The following is a 19514-nucleotide window of genomic DNA, read 5'->3' as shown; positions in this document are numbered from 1 at the left end:
GCCTTCCATCTGTCTAGGAATAACAATTTAAATACGATTGCACTAAAACGTACCAGTGTGGGGACACTCTCCCCAGAGAGGTGTATTGTTTATTGCTTTCATCTTAGGGGTGTATTGTTTATTTAGGTTCAGAAATATTGTGGCAGACTGGCTCATCAATCGAACTCTTTCTTTTGCCGCACCATTCTTTCTACCAAACAAAGAGAAAAGAGACCCTCAAAAATGGCTAGAACCGACCGCGAAACTCCACGCTAAAAAGCGAAGCCATGCGTCGCTTTTTGCAGCGTATCGGCACACACTCCCGATAAACTTCTAGATTACGTGCGAGCAAGGCTCGCTTAGCTGGAAAGGGGCGGCGAGATAAACGCCCACCTGCCACCGACTTTCCAGTCGTCGAACAAGCGGCATAGCATTTGTTGGGCGTTAGCGTTATCGTAACAATGGCTACCGCCGGCCACCAGTACACACTGGTGGGGTTCTCGGAGGAAGTGGACCGGAGGCCGCTCTTCTTCGTCGAACCTCTCCCCGTGACGAGAATATGCAGCGCATGTGGTCTCGTACCAAGTGGCATAGCCTTTCTTCCGTGCGAGCACTTTGTCTGCAAATCATGCTACCACCAGTGTGTGCGCAGTGGACGGGTGGCTTGCCCTCTGGACGGAGACACCTGCTCGGACGAGGAAGTCAGCTGGATAAACCACCCTGCCAGAAGCATCCTGGGAAAACAGGTAGGTTTCTTTATATCACCGAAAGAAATATTTTCTTCGCTTGGCACTGGTAACATGCGGAAATTCACACTGAATAGGTGCGGTTGTTATGAACCGTTGGCAAAAGAAGTAAGCTTCTCATCTCTATCTCAACAGTTGAGTTCCTCGATTGCGGAGGCAGGTCTCAAAAGAGAGAAGAGGCAAAATAGAAGTCACGGAACGATCAGATGCAAGAGGTCTCGCCATCTTACATTGATTTGTTGATAGCTCGTTCCGGTGCATTGCTTCTCATATTTAGGTGCGTTGAATGTATAATGAGTTCCTGATGTACTCGCAATGGTCGCGGTAAATATTATATATGTGATAAACTGAAATATTTGTGTTATCTAAAACTCACACGTGACCATTGGGGGATGCGCCATATCCAGCTGCAATAGAAAGGCTTCACGACCATCTAGCTGTCATACTCGATGTGACTTCAACAAATGTATGCGTATCGATCAGCGAGAAACTGTCCTTGTCAGCTGTACCATAAAAATTACTTTCAATGGTGTCTAGGCACTGCAACTTTGCCTCATCCTTTGTGGTACGAAATGCTTAACCTTCGCTATTAAGACTGCTTTGAGCAACGCTCGTGGTGTATGTTGTTCTTTTGACAGATGGGGCCGCACAAAACGATTGCCAATGTGTTTGCGATTGCAAGTTGCAACAATATATTAAACGGAAATTATTAAGATGCAGTAGGCTAAGCGTTACCCGCACTGTTGTCTTGAAGGCTGCACGATGCCGCATTGACCGTGCAAGAAAAACGGTGTAGAGCGAACGATTGAAAACGGCAAAACACTTGACGGTGTACAGAAACTAACCACGAGAGCCCACTCCATTTCAAGAAGCCATTGATTTGAAAACAAAGCACAGTGCGCGGTGTGCCATATCAAAGCCAGCAAACTGTACTATCTCGAGAAATTTTACGGAACAGTCCAACCAGCGCAGGTGTTGCGCCGTATTCCACGGCATGCCTTCGAGATCGACTTGCATGCTCAGTGATTGCAATGAGAAGGGAACGCCATGATGCCACGTTTTGGCTTGCTACAAGAATCACCGTGGCTTCGGTTGCCACCGTTCGGCACCATCTTTCCCCCCTTATTTTTCGATACCTTTCCCAAGCCTGTAGAACGACACGCGCCACTGCGACACCAGCCTGCCGGCGGCGTCATTGAGAAATTTCGCGAAGAGCTTTTTTCTCCCCCTCCAGACAAAGAAGGCCACTCTTTAAAAACGCTGGACCAAAAAGGGACAACAAAAAACCAATGTTCATGTGTTCGAGCGATTTTATGGTGGGAAGCCGCTTCATGAACGATTAAAAACCTTTGTGTCGCATCAGCACTCGCAATTGAGACCTGCATATCTATAGTAAATTGCTTTGTGAGCAGAAATGGAGGTAAATGTGCTGACATGCTATCAAAATATTCCAGTATAAGGTAATTAGAGTATGTCCAGTGACTTCACGCATTTTTAAATTGTATGTCTATATGGGATAAGAAATGGGGGGTTCTCAATGTGGCCTGAGGAAAATAAGCAAAATAATATTTCAATGAATGGGACACGACAAGTTCGCTTAATTGAATCTGTAGATAATATTACGTAACGGTTAAATGTAAAAGAATAAAGCGAGGGTATATGAGAGAACTGGTGCTCCAGGAACCAATCACTTGAAAGTTTTGATTGGTGAAACTAGAGAAAGAGGGAGAATATTTATTACCCAGTCACCAACCTATGTCCAGGTCAGCTAAACGTTGGAGGCTGAGGCGTCGCGGTCTTCATAGCATGCAAGAATTTTTTTGGAAATCTCCTGGACATGAAGGCAGAGGGCCTCCTGGGCAGCCCGAACGCCTATTCCGTGCGGGATCCTCAGCCTATAATCCCAGGAAGTGATGCGGGAGAGGGAGGGGCTTGGTTCGGTTGGTGGCAATCCCAGTAGGAACGGGGAATAAAGAGGGGTATGCGCCTCAAGAAGAGCAGGTTGGGGGAACTGAGCACTTACGTATGCGATGTAAAATGTGGTGAGATGTAGCGAGTGGGTATGTTCTTGGCAGAGAAGAATGGTTGGAGCGCGAGTGAGACGTGGGTCTGGAGAAGAGTAGGCTTGGCGGGCGAAGAGGTAGGAGACTAGAGTGAATGATGGGTCGCGCGAGCACGGAGAATAATGGAGGGAATATGATATTAGCGTTATTTAGTTGTCGAGAGCATGGACGGACTTGGGGATAGATCTCGGGAAAGCGCGTTCGCTCTTGCGTTGCCGTCCATGTTAGCGGGGCCAGGTACCCAACCAGGACAAAGAAGTAAAAATGAGAGCTCTTGCGAGTGTCAGTCACTAGGTTAGAAGAGAAGTGGTTGACAGTTTAGCGTAAACAATTTCGAATGGCGCATTTCGAATCTGTGAAGATGTAAGGGGTGTGTTCGGTAGAGGTTGTGAGAACGGCATGCTCTATGGCTGGAACAACGTAGTGCTCCCCTAGGGAGGTAGCTTCTGTTGAACAGAGATAGGGCGTTTGTGCAGAAACACGCGACGAGTGGCGTAAGAAGGCTGCGGTTCCTGTTCGCGTAGAGGAACAGAAAGTGGTGTCCGTAAAATATACCGCCGACCCCTGCTTTTCCTGGAAGGATACACGTTTGGTATGGGCAGAGTCCTTCAATGCTTTTCTGGTCACGAAACTTCTCCGTAACGCTATGGGAGAGCTTCATATGGGGACCAAAGATCCCGCGCGGTGGCGCTACGAGTCCGGTGAAGGCGGCTTGGACGGCGGCGGCCGCATTTGCAGTGCGTTGGAGCGCGAGCTTGCTGGTGTTTGTTGTGTGATATAGCTTTCTACACTCATCACGACGGGCAAACTATGTGAACTACCATGCCTCTGACGTGCTGTGTACCTGGTTGCCGCTCTGGCTATCGGAATACAACGGAAAAGGCTTCGTTGTTCTGCCTCCTAAGCGACCGCGAACAACGCGACAGGTGGAAGCGAGCCATTCCACGACAGGGGACGGACGCTTTCAGTTTCGAGTCGAAGGCCGTTCGTGTGCGCGAGAAACATTTCGACCCTACGGACATTATTCGAACCGATGAGTTCAAAATAAGTGGGCAATCTGTGCTTCTGCAGCGAGAGAAGCTCAAGCTCCGCGTCGATGCCATACCTGCCGGCGTATTTTACGAAGCCCAAGCCACGGTCACGCTCACAACGAGAAAATTCGTCTGCTAAATGTCGTCGCGTTTAGGCGCTGAACAACGATGGGACTGCAGCTACTGGGATTTTGGTTATCCAATCAGACATTTTGAATTTGGAAAGCGGAGCATGGCTATCTTTGCCTGCATATATATTTTTTTTTAACTTGACCGCCGCGCTTGCCCAGGGGCTAAGGCGTTGTGAAGCCAAGGACGCGGGTTCCCAGCCGCTTTTCTGATGGAGGCGAAAAGAGAAAACGCTTGTGTGTTCGAGATGACGGCGCAAGTTTAAGATACCTGAGTGGTTAAAATTAATCCGGAGCGCTACACTACGGCGCGCCCCCCATTGCCGGTGTAGCTTCGGCACGTTAAACCTCATAGTCAATCAATCAATGTTTTTTAACTTGCCTTTTGGGTGGGAGGAGTGTGACAGGCACTGAGCGGGCGAGTTTTTATCTGTTGACACCCTATGCCTATGAGGACAGCCGAGAAAGTCGCTTAAGGCTGTAGCATTTACTCCTTCCCTCGCCCCTCTGCTGCTTCCATTATGCTGCTTCCATTTTGCGAGCGTTTTTTTTTTTTTTCCTGTTTACGCTCACTTTCCGAATCTCGAATATTTTTTTTTACATTATTAGCGCGCTATAAAATAGCGCAAACACAGCGCTAACCCAACGTGATGTATGTTTGCACACCAATTGCTCAGCGCAGCATGTCGCCCAGGGCTGAATACACATTTAATTATTGCGCTAGTTAACTCAAATCATACAAGCGGCTGCAAAGGCTAGTCAAAAATTGAAAACGTCAGATGTCCGCCTTCTCAAAGCGAGAACGTAGCGGTGCCTGCCGCAACGCGTTCGTTCGCGAACGAACACTGCAACATATACGCCCCAGTAACACCCGTGGTCTTGCCTCAATTTCACAGCTGAGCTACGCGACAACAACGGACTCAAAAACATGCACCCTTCGCTCGCGTTTTTACAGGTGGAAATGAAGAGCAGATGAAAGTAGGCGCGTTGCCGACGGAGAAACAGCCGGCCCGCAAGCGTCGTCGCCCGCCGGCGAAGCCTTCACGTTAACAGGGGCGATCCTAGCGGCAGCTTTTGTCCCTGAATGAAACTTCGGCCGGAGTTTCGTGACCAGAAAAGCATTGAAGGACTCTGGTATGGGCTTTACACCATAGAACGCGGGGGGTGACATGCCCGGAGGGCTTCATATTCTTAGGTTGGGATTCTGTGCGGAGCCGAAGGAACATGGTCCAAGTTAGGGTGTTGTGCGGATTGGTAGAAGCAACGCAGTAGTTTACTTCAGTGTCTGCAAGGACGCCCGACCGTGGTGAGATGTGTGAAAGCGCTGAAATTGGGCTTTTTTGTGTAACTGAATACGTACTTTGATAGTGTTATATGTGCTGGTATCGATAAGATCGGTAGTAGGTGCATAGTGCGCGGGGCACGACGAGGGTTATGAGGTGGAGCTTACGGAGAGCTTCTTCTATTTTAGTTACTTTGGTGGGGGCAGGAGGCAGGTAAGGGAGCGTATATAGTATGCAGGACATTATAAAAACGTCTATATTACGAAAGACGTATAGTTCATCTAAGCAGACTGGCGATTTGGGACGTGGTGCAGGATATTAGTCATTTCCTCTATTTGTGAGTATATGTTTTTCAGTGCATGGTACGGACCACCAAAGTAGTGATAAATAATACCGAGAATTTTTAGTGAGTCTGTTTTGGGAGAGGGGGTGTTATTATTCTAGACTTTGATGAGGTCACTATCGAGAGATTTGCCTTTCTTGCTATAATCTCGGAAATCTTAAAAACAACGGAAGGTGCCCCAGGGCCTGATCACTGAAGCTGGCTTTTACTCCGCGCGGCAGAAAAGTACCTTACTGCAGTATTAAACACGATAGTCTTTCTTGGTCTACTTGAACGGAGAAATTTCGGTCTCTCCCTATGTCTGTCTGTCAGTCACTGGATTCAGCCACTCGGCCAAAGTGCAACAAGAAATGCAAAATAAGTTGATATACCCACCGCCAAACCTAAACGTCTAAGTCCGCTGGCGATGTTAATACTTTCAACAGTATTTAAAAAGAGCAAAACATTACGCAAATATGCGGTATAAAATCAATACATCACCAATACTTGCAGAGTTCATTTATTGAAAAATCATGGATGATTGAATTTTGCTATAGCAAATTAAATACTGCATCCACTGCAGAAAAAATCTCTATGTAGCCTGCTGTCCCCGGTGACACTTTACCTTCTGGCGGCAGTTTAAGAAATCAAAAGGCAAAAGTAACGACAGGTTCTACCAGAGAGTTTTCACGTTCCGCCCGGAACGCACGTGGAGTAAGTAGGGTGCCTTGATTCAGGCTCGTCTCCGCCATACGGCGTAGAGGCATTCTAAGTAGTGCTCCGGAAGGAGGTAAATGTAAGTTTACTTGAGCAAACCTTTAGCGTGTGTATCTTGGGAGGAGCCAGACGGCAGAGGAACAGCGTAAGAGGTGATCGGGAAAGAGAAAGGAGGCATCCACTTGGCAGGGGCGCCAGACAACTATTGTCTTTCGTCGATATTTGCAACCAAACCAGCAGATACGTGGCCATGTTTTTTTTAATGCCCGAAGTCGTTTCTGCGATATCTCGAACTTAGTCTGCCTTTAAATTTCGGCAGCGGCTGAAAAAAGACTAGGTGTGAAAAAAACAGACGATGTTACGAATTTAGTGCAATTTCATTTCAAAACGCGCGTGTTCACGCGTTGACATCCGTATCCGTCGCTTCGGCGGAATGATACACTACGTAAGCTATTGCCGTTCTTAACTTGTACCCAAATATAGCTATTATGATGAGAACGAATTTGGAAGGGGCGATAGAGGGACTTATGGTGCGAATATGATTGTTGATGACCACACATGCTTGTGAAGGAGTTCGGTCGAGTTGGGCTAGGCTAACCGGAGTGAAATAACATCGGCAGGAACGCGGCAGGAAATGTCTGATAAAGTCAAGGAAGGAAGGTAGTTGGGCTAGGGCCAGGTTTAAAATGGTTGGAGATAGAATCGAGCCCTAAGGGGTACCACAGGTGACATAAACGGATGGAGCCTACAATCCTGGGATGTTTAAAGAGGCTGTGCGGTCTCAGAGAAAGGATTTGATATAGTTTCCCATTGTGCTCCAGCAGTTTGTTCGGGCAACGTTAGCAAGGATAACGTAGTCAGAAACTGCATCAAACGCTTTTTGAACATCAAGAGCGAGGAGGTCGCGCACTTGGGACTAAGTCAGGACATCGTAAACATCATGAGAGTGGTGCTGGAGCGTATGCTGTGTCGAAATGTCGTGCCGGAAGCCGGTTTGGTTGCAGACGGGAGTTGCAGTACAGTTCCATGTGCCTTTCGGAGTGAGTAAGCAGCATTCCGTCTAGCAGTTTACCTACGCACGAGGTAACAGAAGTGGGTGTAAGATTGTCTTTAGATGCACTTTTTCCGGTTTTCGGGATGAGAACTATGTCACAATGTTTCTGGGATGCGGGCATCGTGCCAGAGTCCCATACATGGTTGAAAATAGTGAGGAGAGATAGTTGATTGTCTGAGTTAGGGTTTCTCATGATCTCTTACCTGATGTTATCCCGGCTGGGGTTGGTGTTTTGGTGCAGAGAGTCGAATGCTCGCTGAACATCCTGTAGAGTATAGGCGGTGTCCATGGGAAACGGGGAAAACGATTGATCGTAATGCCTGGTTGTATGGTGGTCTGCTCTATCCTGGAACAGTACGTTGCGGATAGAGTTGCGAGTGGGGTAGGGACTCCTTTGTGGTCAGTAGGAGATCCGAAATCGAATTAATACGTTGTGTTGGCTGAATTAGAGTTTTGTTGTGTCGGCTAAAGTAGAGAACAGCCCGCAAGGGCTAACAGTATTGGAAATAAATAAATGTCCGGGAGGCAGAACACGTGTACATGCAGTCTCCACCACTGCCCTCAGCGTTTTTTTGTCTGCAATACGTGCCGGGCTAGCCAATATCCCATGTCAACTTCGCCAGCCTTTGCCATCTACCAGGTTAAAAGTCATCAAAGTAGCGAATTGGAAACCACGTTGAAATTCCGCAGAAAAGATACAAATTATAACTCGGCCCTTCCGTCTCCCCCTACCACCGTGTCTACCCTTTTGCTGTTTCAGACCAACTTCTTAGGAACATTTTTTGTGCCAAGAATAAACTAATTTATTGTCAGCACCTTGGGAAGGAAAGACCACCAGCAGACGTACTCTGTCTCACCTAAGGGCGGACATCGGAGCGCCTGCTGTTGGGGGGGGTGCAGAATGGGGAACACAGGTTAACAGGAAGTAGAGGAGAGAGAGAAGGGGAGGATACATATATACAAGACATAAAAGTACATATATGTACGATATATACAACACTTAAAACTCAACACCATATATACAAGACTAAAAATAAGAACACTAAGAGAAAAAAGTTGCGCACACACAACAAAGACAGTTCAGTTTATCTTGGGAGAAAGCGAAGAGCCAAGATGAGTCCTGAGGCGGCCAGGTAGGACCCCAGGGCTTCATGGACTCCGTCCCGCTCTCGGGCACTAACCGGCTGCCGCAGAATCTCTTCGAGTGGCCAAGCCCTACCCCCGAAGGCTGCCAAGAGTTCATCCCTCCCTGCCGCAAACGGATGGCACTCGAGGACCAGATGCGGCTGGGTCTGACCAACGCCCGGCAGTGCTGCAACGATGGGTCGTCTACCAGCTCCAGATGGTGTTTTCGCTCGGCCGTCCACACACATCCCACGCGGAGGCGGAGGAGAGCCGAGCGTTGCTGTGGTGGCTGCCGTGTAGCCCGAACAGGTGGTGGGGTATCTCCAGCGGCCAACCTCAAGTCAGGGTGCTGGGCCCGACATGCCGCTGTATCAGCACGCGGGCGTCATCCCCATCTTCTTGAGCCGTTGTGAGCGAAGGGGGCAGCTCGTGGGCGTCGTCGGCCAGCTCGTGTGCCCGCTCGTTGCACTACAGCACACTCTGGCCGCATGCGAGCTCTTCATTCAGCCAGCCATGCCACCTTGTCTCGCTCGGCCCGCACAAGGGGTGAGCGCGGATCGCCCTTTCGGAGTCGCAGTAGGGCCCCCGGAATTCGCAAGGCAGGGCGCAGCGCTCGTGGGCACGGCTCCATCTCCAGTAGCAGGTCCAGGCCAAGGCTTACGCCAACCATTTCGGCCGTGGCAGATGACGCTGAATAACGCAGCCGGGCCTACCTGGTAGCCTCCTCCAGAACTTGTGCCACCATGACTGAACCCTGCCGCTGCCACTCGGAGCCGTCTGTGTAGACCACGCTGTGGCCCTCCGGGTCGCCCTACACGACGGCCCGGACCAGCTGCTGCGGCCGGCAGTGCGACGTCCGCCGCTGGCTGCGCAGGCCCTGGCTCTCCACGTGGACCTCGGCCACCAGGGCAGGGGTCGGCTGGCCAGAGGGGGGTGCTTCCACGGGGGCCCCCACCTACTCATCCACGCCCAGCACGGGCACCATGCGTGACTGACGGTGTGTGCGCAGTGCTGCTGCAGCAGCCTGCCGCAGCCGGTCAATGTGGCCCAAAGCGCGCTGGTCACCGACATTTGGAGCCTCCATGCCTTCCCCCTTTAGCCAGCGTGTTCGCATACTGGAAGTCTCGAGGCAGGCCCAGGCAGGTGCAGACGCCCCTGCGGAGGTCGCCCTCCAGCTGCCTCCAGCTGGGCTTGCGCAGGGTTACCAGTGGCAGCGCGTACATTAAGCCCCACGCCGAGGCATTGTACACCCGCAGGGCCTTTCGCTGCGAGCAGGAGCGGTCCCGGGCGGCCATCTTTCGCACGGCCGTGGTGGCGAGCGTGGCTGTGGGTCCCAGCTGAATATCGATACAGCTCTTACAAAAATCAATGCCATGCTTTCCCCACTAAATTCCCAGCAAAAAGCGCCTAATTTCATTATAATTCCAATCCTCCAAGCGTTGACCCCATTCATTCCGACAAGTCGAATAGGTAGAATATTTCACGAGTCATTGCGATTGCAAAGTGATAACACCGAAGCACTACCCGTTACACTAGTCTGATTTGTGCGCGGGATATTTTGGCACTAGGGCTTGTGACTTTTTATAAACAGCACGGGAAATAGCCACAGCTTGTGCATTATATCATCAATCCTGAGGCTGTTAAACTAACAGTGGTGGTGATCCAAAGGTGGCGTGGTCCGGTACTCACGCATGGCATTCGGCACTTGATAGGTTAGTGGGGCCTTCGCGCAGATCTTTGCCTGGCGCAAAAGATCTCGCTCAGTTTTACCTTGAGACTAATGGCTCGAATGACCCAAACTAAAAACCTTAATTTTGTAGAGTACGACATAGCACTTAAAAATCATACATATTTGTAAAGGCTTTGGCTTTAGCAAGCGTTTCCAGAAATTTACTTCAACTGGTGTTTACAGCTTTTCTTCCCTTCACAGGCATAAGTTGCGCAGTTGTCTCACCTTTTGCCCTAACATATAATAAAAACTGTTCTATCACCTAATCCAACTCCTTTTCGAATGCAGGTTTCGTGCTGGAATCACACCAGTGGCTGCAATGTAGTCACGGCTGCTGCGGACATTTCCAAACACTTCCACCATGAGTGCGAACACCACATGGGGAGATGTCCTAAATGCTCGGCGAAAATCCTTGCCTCCGATGTGTGCGCACATATCGAAAGCCACTGTGATGCTTTAAAGATACCCAGTGTGGCCGCAATACAGGCGAGAAAAACTGTTTCGGAAGACGAGGAACCTCACAATATGACATGCCCCGACATCACGACACGCAATCGGCGAACACCCAATGCCAACTCAGCGGACTTGTCATCGATTCAAGCCCAGCTGAAAGAAATTAGCCAGGCTTTTAAAATCGCAATAGCTCCAACACTTGCTGAAGATGGCCATACGAACGAGAGACAATCAAGACAAAGTCTACTCCAACAAACTCTAAGCAGAATCCAGAATCAAATGGCTGAAAGAGCCTATCAGCGTGGAGATTTGGAGCACGAAGGCGATGAAAACCAAGAAGCTCTTAGTTACAGCCTCGCAGCAAAATTTGAGGCGCTAGAGCATACGGTTAAGCAGGTGATGCAAACAAGAATAGATCAGAGTAAGCTGGTGGAGAAGTTTTCTGCATTCAGCGAAGCTCTAGAAGTCGTTCACTGTAAAACCAAGGCTGAGTTTGACAAAATATCTAGGGCCATTGATTGCAAATTCGATCGGATCACCGATCGTTTCCGCAATACTTTTGCCCCACCCCTCTCCATCCTTCCTATTGCCACAACGCACACGTGGACTTTTACAGAATTTTCTAAAGGGAAAGGAGGAGCGTTCGTGGCAAAAATGTCCGAGAAGGTATATCTGCGAGGCTACTACGTGTCTGCAGGCATCGTTATGACACCTGATGGCTTCAACACTCTCCTCTTTCAACTGCACAGAGGAAAACTGGATGAGTTTCTGCAGTGGCCATTCAACCTTCCAATCAACTTTAGCGTCGTTTACCAAGGATGTCGCGTCTACAATGACTGTTGTAATCCACCGGATATCTATGATCACGAACACTTTTTAAGACCGGTTAATAAGTCTAACGATCCTATCGAAGTTCCAGTTTGTGGAGAATGTCTCTTTGTAGAAAGGTACAACGGAGGGAGTCGCCTCGAGGACTGCACAATAGTGGTCAGGTAAGTATTTTTGCACCATGAATGCACTCCCAAATCTTTTAAATCTCTGTTCTCTTACATGCTCGTCCAAACAATGTAGACAGTTTTCATGGACTGTTCAGACAACGCGCGCGAACGCCCAGCTTTGCCCAGAGAAAACGTAGGAAAGCTTCCCAGCGTGACGCTTTGAAGTACAGAAACTGGACCACTCTTCCAGACACTTCGCTCCTGGGGATGAACTCTCTAAACGGAACGGCCATCGCTTTGAAATGACCCGGTAGCCCCTTGCAAATGCTTGTGTTCAGGGCGAGAGCGCCGCTTTGGGGTGTTGAAGAGCATAGAGAGTGGCCCAGAGGAGCACCGTAGCAAGGGCACAAAATCGCAACCAAAACAACGGGGTGCTCCTCTGGACAACTCTCGATGCTCTTCAACATCCCAAAACAACGCCCCTGCCCAGAACACGTGCATTTGCATGGCGATACCGCATCTTTTCAAAACGACGACCCTTTTTCGGAGAATTGGGCCCCGGGTTTTCAAGAATTTGAATGACGCAAGCCCCTGTAACTTTGTGATGATAAACCGCGGATAGCTTTAACACGATTCTGCGCAGTGGGAGCAACTGGCGGCACAACTTGCAAGGAATGCCCCACCGGTTCCCTAACTGCTCAAATTTTACCTCTTCCTGCTCCCCCTCCCACCCTCGCTCACTCACTCACTCACTCACAAACTTACTTACTCTCTCACCCACTCAGAAAGTAAAGTGGCACCTGTTTTTTGAATAGTTTTCAAAATGTGGAAGGTTCCTCTAATGACCGGATGTATTATTAAAGGGGCACTGACGCGAATCTGCGGTGGTAATTTTAATACACAGTTCGCTTCCTTACTCAACAGGGTTGAAATGGTTCGTTTACTCAACAAGTACCCTGTATGAAATATCAGCAGCCTGCGACGCTTGGAACATACATCAATTTGACCTCATTTATCGCGCCGACGTTACAGCTCGCGGAAAGGCGGGCATCAAATTGACATCGGCGTGACATCACCCCGACATAGCGAAATGAAGTGACGCGGTCGTGTGCCTCTAGCGCCGTCAGAAACATGTGATGCACTTCCAATGCACGGCCCGTCGAGCGACGCCAGGGCGCTGTCGGGTTCACCGAATTATGCACTTAGCCAGTGCTACAGCAATTGATCGATTGTAGGTTTTAACACGCCGAAGCAATGCAGACGATGAGGCGCGCCATAGTGGAGGGCTCGTGATTAATTTTGACCACCTGGGCATCTTTAACCTGCGCCGAAATCTCGCACACACGGGCGTTTTTGCTTTTCGCCTCCATCAGAAAGGCGGCCGCCGCGGCCGGGAATCAAACCCGCGACCTCGTGCTCAGCAGCGCAACGCCTTAGCCACTGAGCCACCGCGGCGGGTCACAGCAATACCCACTGCCCATAAACGCATTCTTGCCAAAAATAAAGTTCCCCACACGGGAAGGGAGCCATAATATAGCGCCGAATCGCAACAAAAGTCGCCATCAGGACATTTGATGAAAACGGTCATCACATTTCCCCCGCAACGGTAGGCCTAATGCATTCAGGCAGAGCGGGTGTTCAGCACTGGCGGCGGGGCGGTCGAAACAATGCATTCACCAGCCTTCGCGGTGTTCTCACGTCCGAACAAAAACGGTCAGATACCATGGTTGTGTATACGCGCCGTCCAAAGTGCAAGCGCGGAAAATTGATGATTTTCAGGCCCTTCAATGTAATTAATGATTTGCAAGGTTGTAATTAATGATTTGCTGTGATTTGCAAGGATTGCAGGCCGTTCAAGGATGATTTGCAGGCTGTTCAATATAATTATTTTTTACGTGCTCATGTAATAAAAGAGCGCTTTCGGGTTCGCCAGGTCATTCGGACTCAATAAAAATTTTGTTGTCAGAACTCCTTTAAGAGGTGTGCTCTCACGCATGTGTCATATTGCTTCCTGTACCCTTTAAAAAGCGTAGCATAACGTTGTTGATACATGTCTCCTTCAACCATTTGCCTTAAAATCAATGCTTCGTGAAACAAGGATTGAACTTTCTCACTCTACTCACCCAAATCCTTAGCTTTTCAAGAAGGCTATTCAGATGGTCTGCTCTACCTCTATTTATAAAGAAAGTTTGACCCTTTTGTTAAAGCGCTCAAATTTTAGTCATCAGCTCGCGTCGCTGCAAATGCAGTCGGAAGGCGATAGTGAACGAGGCGTGAACCAGGAGTGAGATAAAACACAGGATACAGAAATATTTCCACGATGTGTCGCCCTTCAAAGTGTCCGACCAGCGGAGCTGGGGGCATTGTGGCAAAAAACGTGTGCTAAAGGCTTTATTGCATACCTCATGGTCATTAACTATGGTCACACGGGCATGCGTGTTCGCTATGAAGCACACGCATCCGCATGCTCCCAACTGCAGACACAACCTCGGGTAATGTGAAATCGATGCACGAAAGCCGCTGTGTGGACAATTGGGCGGATCTGGGAGACATCGCCTTCCATATGTCTCCAACATGCAGCGCGTACGACACTTCCATTTCGACCCAGACACGCTTACATTGAACTAACGACTACGGCAACAGGGGAAGTGTCATAATCGCTATCCACGCCAAGCATGTAGCCATGAAACTTTCCGCATTGCTGGAAGATATACTCGACCTTATAATCACAGTTTCTGTCACGATCCCACCGTTTACTTGTACATCCTGTGAGTCCAGGACACGCGATTGCACGTACGTCATGTAATTGCTGTGTCCCGAAAGGCCGTTCGAGAGCGAATCTCAACACCGGTCACGCCGCATTCGAATGTAAGTGTCGTTACACCGAACGAATTACACCGAGACATTTTTTTCGAACAATATGTTCAAACTTCTTTCGGGACTTTATAACATGCTTTCCAGCAGTGCGCCTGCCAGTGGGGTGGTTCTACATGACTCTTTCTTTTGTTTTTATCCCCCTCCTTTCATCTGGTCATCACGATCATCCGATATTGTCGTTCTTAAGTTTTTCCTCGAATCTGTATTCCTCATAGCTTTCTTTTCCTTTACCGCGACAGTAAAACCCTGCTTCGTTTATGTTACATATAGAAAACAATAAGTTTTGGTCAATAGTAACGGGTCAAGCTGTCTTCTTGTCCCTTCCGGGATGCCCCAAGGTAGTAGTCTGGCGCCGTTGCTTTTTCTTTACATATTGGCATATCTCGCTGCTGTTACACCCACCACTAATATCCGCATGTTTTGCTCATGGCTACAGTTTATTCAATAAATACCAGTCATACAAGATCAAATAGAGGTTAACACAAATATGGGCAATATTTATTGTTTGTGAAAGGAATGGGGCATAGTAGTCAACGCAGGCAAAACTGTTTCCATCCGCATGCCGCCTAAAAATTTCCATTCTAGTTTGAGTACACACTGCCATCATGTGTATAACTAGCAAAGTAACAGCTTCAAACTCTTAAAGTAAAGTTTACTACTAATCTCTCCTGAAACTTGCACATCGACAGCGGTCCCCGCCCCAGGGCAATTATTCTGGCCAACGTGCTACTCCAGACCACATGGTGTGTGAGAGCCAGAATAACCCAGACATGAATCTAATTTCTCGTCCTACGTACGCGCGGTTGGAGGCTGAACGTGCCCGATCTGATCCGAATAGGCAACTATGGAGGACCGAAAGGGCGAAGACAGCGGTAGGAACCAACGGAGTCCTGAACTAAGCACGCCGCCCAACTACCAGCTCTTCAGTCGAATAAAGTTTTTTGACCTCCCCCGCCTTTAGAAACCTGTGATGTTTGAGACCGAAAGTTCGTAATTCGCGTCCAAGCGTTAAACGTTTTTGCCAGCATTCACTTATTAGACCAAAACTTGACTATGGTGCTGTAGTATAAGATCTGTATACTAAAAATAACATTGTTAAATTGGAAAGGATTCTGCAAAAAGCTGTCAAGTTTATCTTTTCAAAGTTTCGACGCATACTTTTCTTTCCGGCAATAGTGATTACAAATAAATTCGCCAGCTCCAGATTCCAAGACAGAAACTTCGAATCGATTTACTATGCTCTCGTACTAACCGTGAACCGGCTAACGATCTGTAAATCTATATATTCGCACTGTCTACAGGACACACGTGGCACCACCACCCGAGATGGCTAACAGCTTACGGTACGAAGCCTGGCACTTACTGATTTCTTTTTTTGCTTCGTCCCAAGACTCAGTGTAACTCCCTTACTGAGTCATACGCATTAGATAATGTGTAACCCTGTGCTCTTTGCTTCTTTTGTCTTGGTGTTCGTGATTTTGATGCAATGTCAGCACTTCAATTTTTCCTTTTATCGTTGTGGGATATTCAAGAGCTCTTCCTGATGAAACTGCAACTGTGGTCTGCAGTATGGATTACACAAACCATTAGGTAACACCTTTGAGCCATAAATTTAGTGAATACCAAAGTAGCCGATGAGGTTCGCGCACTGGATGTGAACACGCATTGGCAATCAATTTCATGCGCGGGTACCAAAGCATTACCTGTTACAACACAGGCGGTAATACTTTGGTATTCGCATCAGAGGTTTCCTATGATCTGGACGTCGCACGTGACGACATAGCCCGGAAGTTCTATCGATTTAGTCGGTCCAGTAAGCAAGCAATCTTGCAGTTGTAGGTAGCTCCGAAATTCCCCCTTGCAACAACGCAAGAAATGTGGTGGGGAAAAAAACCTGAATAAAGTGGCCCCATTTAAAACTAGTGCTATCACACACCATTTTGTGTGCCATTAGAAGTTTTCGCACATCTCAAATATTCAATAAAGAAACCAGGACTAGGTAACTCTTCGGGACTTTGACAAATCTTTACGTAAACTTAGTTGCTGTATACGTAATTTCGTGCTTGTCTTCTTCCATCAAAATGCAATTTGATGACTCTGCCGACGAGAAACCTGTCAGTGTTGGAGGCGAAGAGTGAAAACGCCCGTGTGGTCGAGATTTCGGCGCACGTTAAAGATCCCCAGGTGGTCACAATTATTCCAGAGCCCCCCACTACGGTGCGCCTCGTCGTCTGTGTAGCATCAGCGCGTTTATCTCATAATCAAATCAATCAGGCCTCTCTCAGTACGTTCGTTTGTGCGCCGAAGATAGTTACACCACCGGTCCGCGATTCCGTGCTGTCATGATAACAGCTAAGATGGTGTCATGCTAACGATGCGGGAAACCGTTGACATTCAAAGTGTTAAAGAAGACGTTCGTTCCCTTCGCATAAAGTTTGCCTTAAAGCGGCCATGAAGACAAAATACAAGTTTGTTTTATTCGAAATATTTCGGATTCTATAGTGCCCCCGCCCTTGTCCGGAATCAGAAGATGCTTTATTCACTGCGAAATTAATCAATTTAAGCTAACGTTTTGGTTCTCCCGCGAAAACGTGTTTGAACGACGTTTTCAATGACATCATAAGAACAGGTCTATCAGCTGAACTTGGTGTGGAACGGAGACTTGCTTACTGTTAGCCAACCTAGACGGCGCCACCACACCGCGGCAAACCGTTTTCTCCCTTTGGTTTGTTTGTCGCTGTATGTAAACCTGGCTTGATTTTGTTCACGGAGAAAATAATCTCTTCGTGAAACATGGTGCTGGCTGGACAAATATGGTCAATCGGCCAGTCGGAAAGAACCCCAATGCCCCGCTGTGCTGCGCATGTAAACGAAGCATAGTGCGCGCAGTATCAACCCCACTACGCTTCGGTACTTTTATACTTACGTGTGCTTTCGTAACTTCCACTGTTTGTCCCACCGTTCTTACTGATATAAAAAGAATGTGCTATAAACCTAGGCGCAAAAACTTCGTTCGGCAAGCTTATAAGCACTGCCTAATTTGCGTTTGCTTTGGCCGGCCTCCGCCAATCGCAGATCTGGCGGTATGACATCATGGGTTCTGTTGCGGGAAATAAGCTAGTGGATCGCATGGCCATTCCATTTTTTTCTTACCTATACAGCTATTTGGGCAAAGTTTATGTTAAAAATTGTGTAACGAGGCATTTTTTTGAATGAATCAAACCTGCATGTTGTCTTCGTGTCCCCTTTAAAATACCAAAAAGGCGAGGAGGACGCCGACACTTTTTCTTCCAACAGTGTATATCGATTGCCTCACAATATTTCTTGAACTCAAGCAAGGTGTTAGGCAAACTGGTTTAAAAATTTGATTGATAGACGTTAAAGAGTGACGAATTTAAAGGACTGGTAGATAGTTGCTTGCCCGTACCTATTATAAAATCACGGCATTCCGTCAGACAGAAAACGAGTATTTACTGCGAACCCAAACGGGAAATATACAACTATTATCTAGTGCTCTACTAATTGGTCTGTGTTTGCTGTTTTTTTTTTCAGAGTTGAGCTGTCACCAAAAGACGATGCGTAGAGCAGTGGAGGCGACCTTCAGAACGCAAAGTCTGGGACCCAAGTGCAATTAACAACGGTTGTTTATCGCCCAAGTGAATAACCATCCTCAAGGCATGAACTAAGGGGGTCTAAAATAGTACCCATTCAGGAGGGCCATTTGGAAGACCAAAACTTTGCTTTTGGAATACTGCAAGGAAGGAGCTGATTGCTCCCTTGTCAATTTATTTTATTTATTTCCCGTGGCAATTTAGTGCCATTTTTTTTACTTCTGCGAAACTCCTCTATGACAGGAACCGATCAAGAAGCTTCGCTGGGTATTAAAAGGTTTTGGTGACTTGGGCTGCGCATTATTTGCCTCGTTAGATACCGGTACTTTCAGCTACATCAAAAACGCCGGGTACATTATTCAACTTGCGGTCTGTGTCACTCAAACCAAAACGATAAATGGTAAATCTGTGTTTGCGAAACAACATTCGAGCACCCTCCTTCTTTCATCTACCTGTCCGCTTCTGTCTCTACGGCCAACAAGTGTTTGTTCTTTTTGTAAAACCTATTTCGTCCATAGCAGTCTTCAAATGAGTCACCAGTACTTGATACTGTGGAATATTTCTTGACTAATTCATTTCAACGGTAGCCCCCGTTTCGGTAAACTCATTTTGTCTGCCTAGATGAAAACGTTATAGTTTAGTTGTCACAAATTTTGCCTACACTCGCACACCAGTGCTGGGTGTTTCAAAGTGATCCTGACTAACCCTACACATAAGTCTTTGCAGAGCTGGAAGTGATAAAATGAAACCTCTTGATACTGACTCATGATAAAAATTGATAGTTGCGGTACCGCCTCTCGGGATTAATTCCCCGGTGACATCTGTCGCGTACTTAATTCTGGTGACGGAGCTCCAACACTGCCACTTCAATAGTCCGATGAGGTGGCAAATTCCAGTTTCAACATTTTATCTGGAACAGGAGGATACATTCACCGGTGGGGAAGTGCACAGCTTAAATTGAGACCGGCCGGATGGTACGGGGCGACGTCACCACCGGTCATCATGGTAGGGGATGTATGCTGCTGCTCTGAGCAAAAGCATTCTCGTACGTACGTAGGGGCCTCATGTCACATGGTCATCATCCTGGTTACCCACGCACTAGGTGTGGTATACTCACTACGTGTGGTGATACTCACACGATGCCTAATACGACGATGCGTTTCGTGATGACGTATAGGAAAGACCAAAAGGACCTTCTCCAATAAAAGATCTACCCCATCACTGGCCCCACCCTTTGTAGAGCGCACCTTCAAGAGATGTGCATACCTGCGTTTGCCTGTTTGTACAGCGGATCAGCACCGCAAGAGAAATTGGGAAAGAATTAGCCTCGACGAAGATACGGCCTGACAATTTAGTCACTACTTTTAGATCCATGGGGAATGTGCGGCGCCGATGAATACTGATTTGTGCAGTGCGATGTCGAGAAGGGCATGAAGGGTTTGAACTGCGCGAGACTAT

The 19514-nt window shown here is 48.0% G+C and overlaps 1 protein-coding gene across 3 annotated transcripts; it reads left to right on the top strand.

Moving 5' to 3' along the window:
* The first annotated feature begins 392 nt into the window (after positions 1 to 392).
* LOC144142963 (uncharacterized) lies at positions 393 to 18502 on the top strand. Of its 3 annotated transcripts, none has more exons than XR_013317070.1 (3): positions 393 to 725; positions 10466 to 11622; positions 17998 to 18502. XR_013317070.1 is itself a non-coding variant. In XM_077674791.1 (3 exons), exons 1-2 carry the CDS (start codon positions 441 to 443, stop codon positions 15777 to 15779), a joined length of 318 nt encoding a protein of 105 aa, XP_077530917.1. In that variant the 5' UTR covers positions 393 to 440; the 3' UTR covers positions 15780 to 15788; positions 17998 to 18502. The 3 variants fall into 3 exon arrangements, 2 of the variants coding, with proteins under 2 accessions (XP_077530917.1, XP_077530918.1); XM_077674791.1 differs by lacking the exon at positions 10466 to 11622 and adding an exon at positions 15747 to 15788; XM_077674792.1 differs by lacking the exon at positions 10466 to 11622 and having other exon boundaries at positions 17998 to 18500.
* Positions 18503 to 19514: the final 1012 nt, after the last annotated feature.

Source organism: Haemaphysalis longicornis, unplaced genomic scaffold (assembly GCF_048455015.1).
Source record: "Haemaphysalis longicornis isolate Haplotype H1 unplaced genomic scaffold, Haemaphysalis longicornis Haplotype H1 scaffold_6, whole genome shotgun sequence".
NCBI classification, from domain to species: Eukaryota; Metazoa; Arthropoda; class Arachnida; order Ixodida; family Ixodidae; genus Haemaphysalis; species Haemaphysalis longicornis.
Note: the sequence above shows the minus strand (reverse complement) of the source record. Positions and strands in the feature narration are given on the sequence as shown.

Excerpts from the sequence above, each read along its gene's own strand:
- LOC144142963 (XM_077674791.1), top strand. The coding sequence starts at position 441 with ATGGCTACCGCCGGCCACCAGTACACACTGGTGGGGTTCTCGGAGGAA. Across the intron at positions 726-15,746 it reads GAAGCATCCTGGGAAAACAG|GACACACGTGGCACCACCAC; the intron begins GTAGGTTTCTTT and ends CACTGTCTACAG.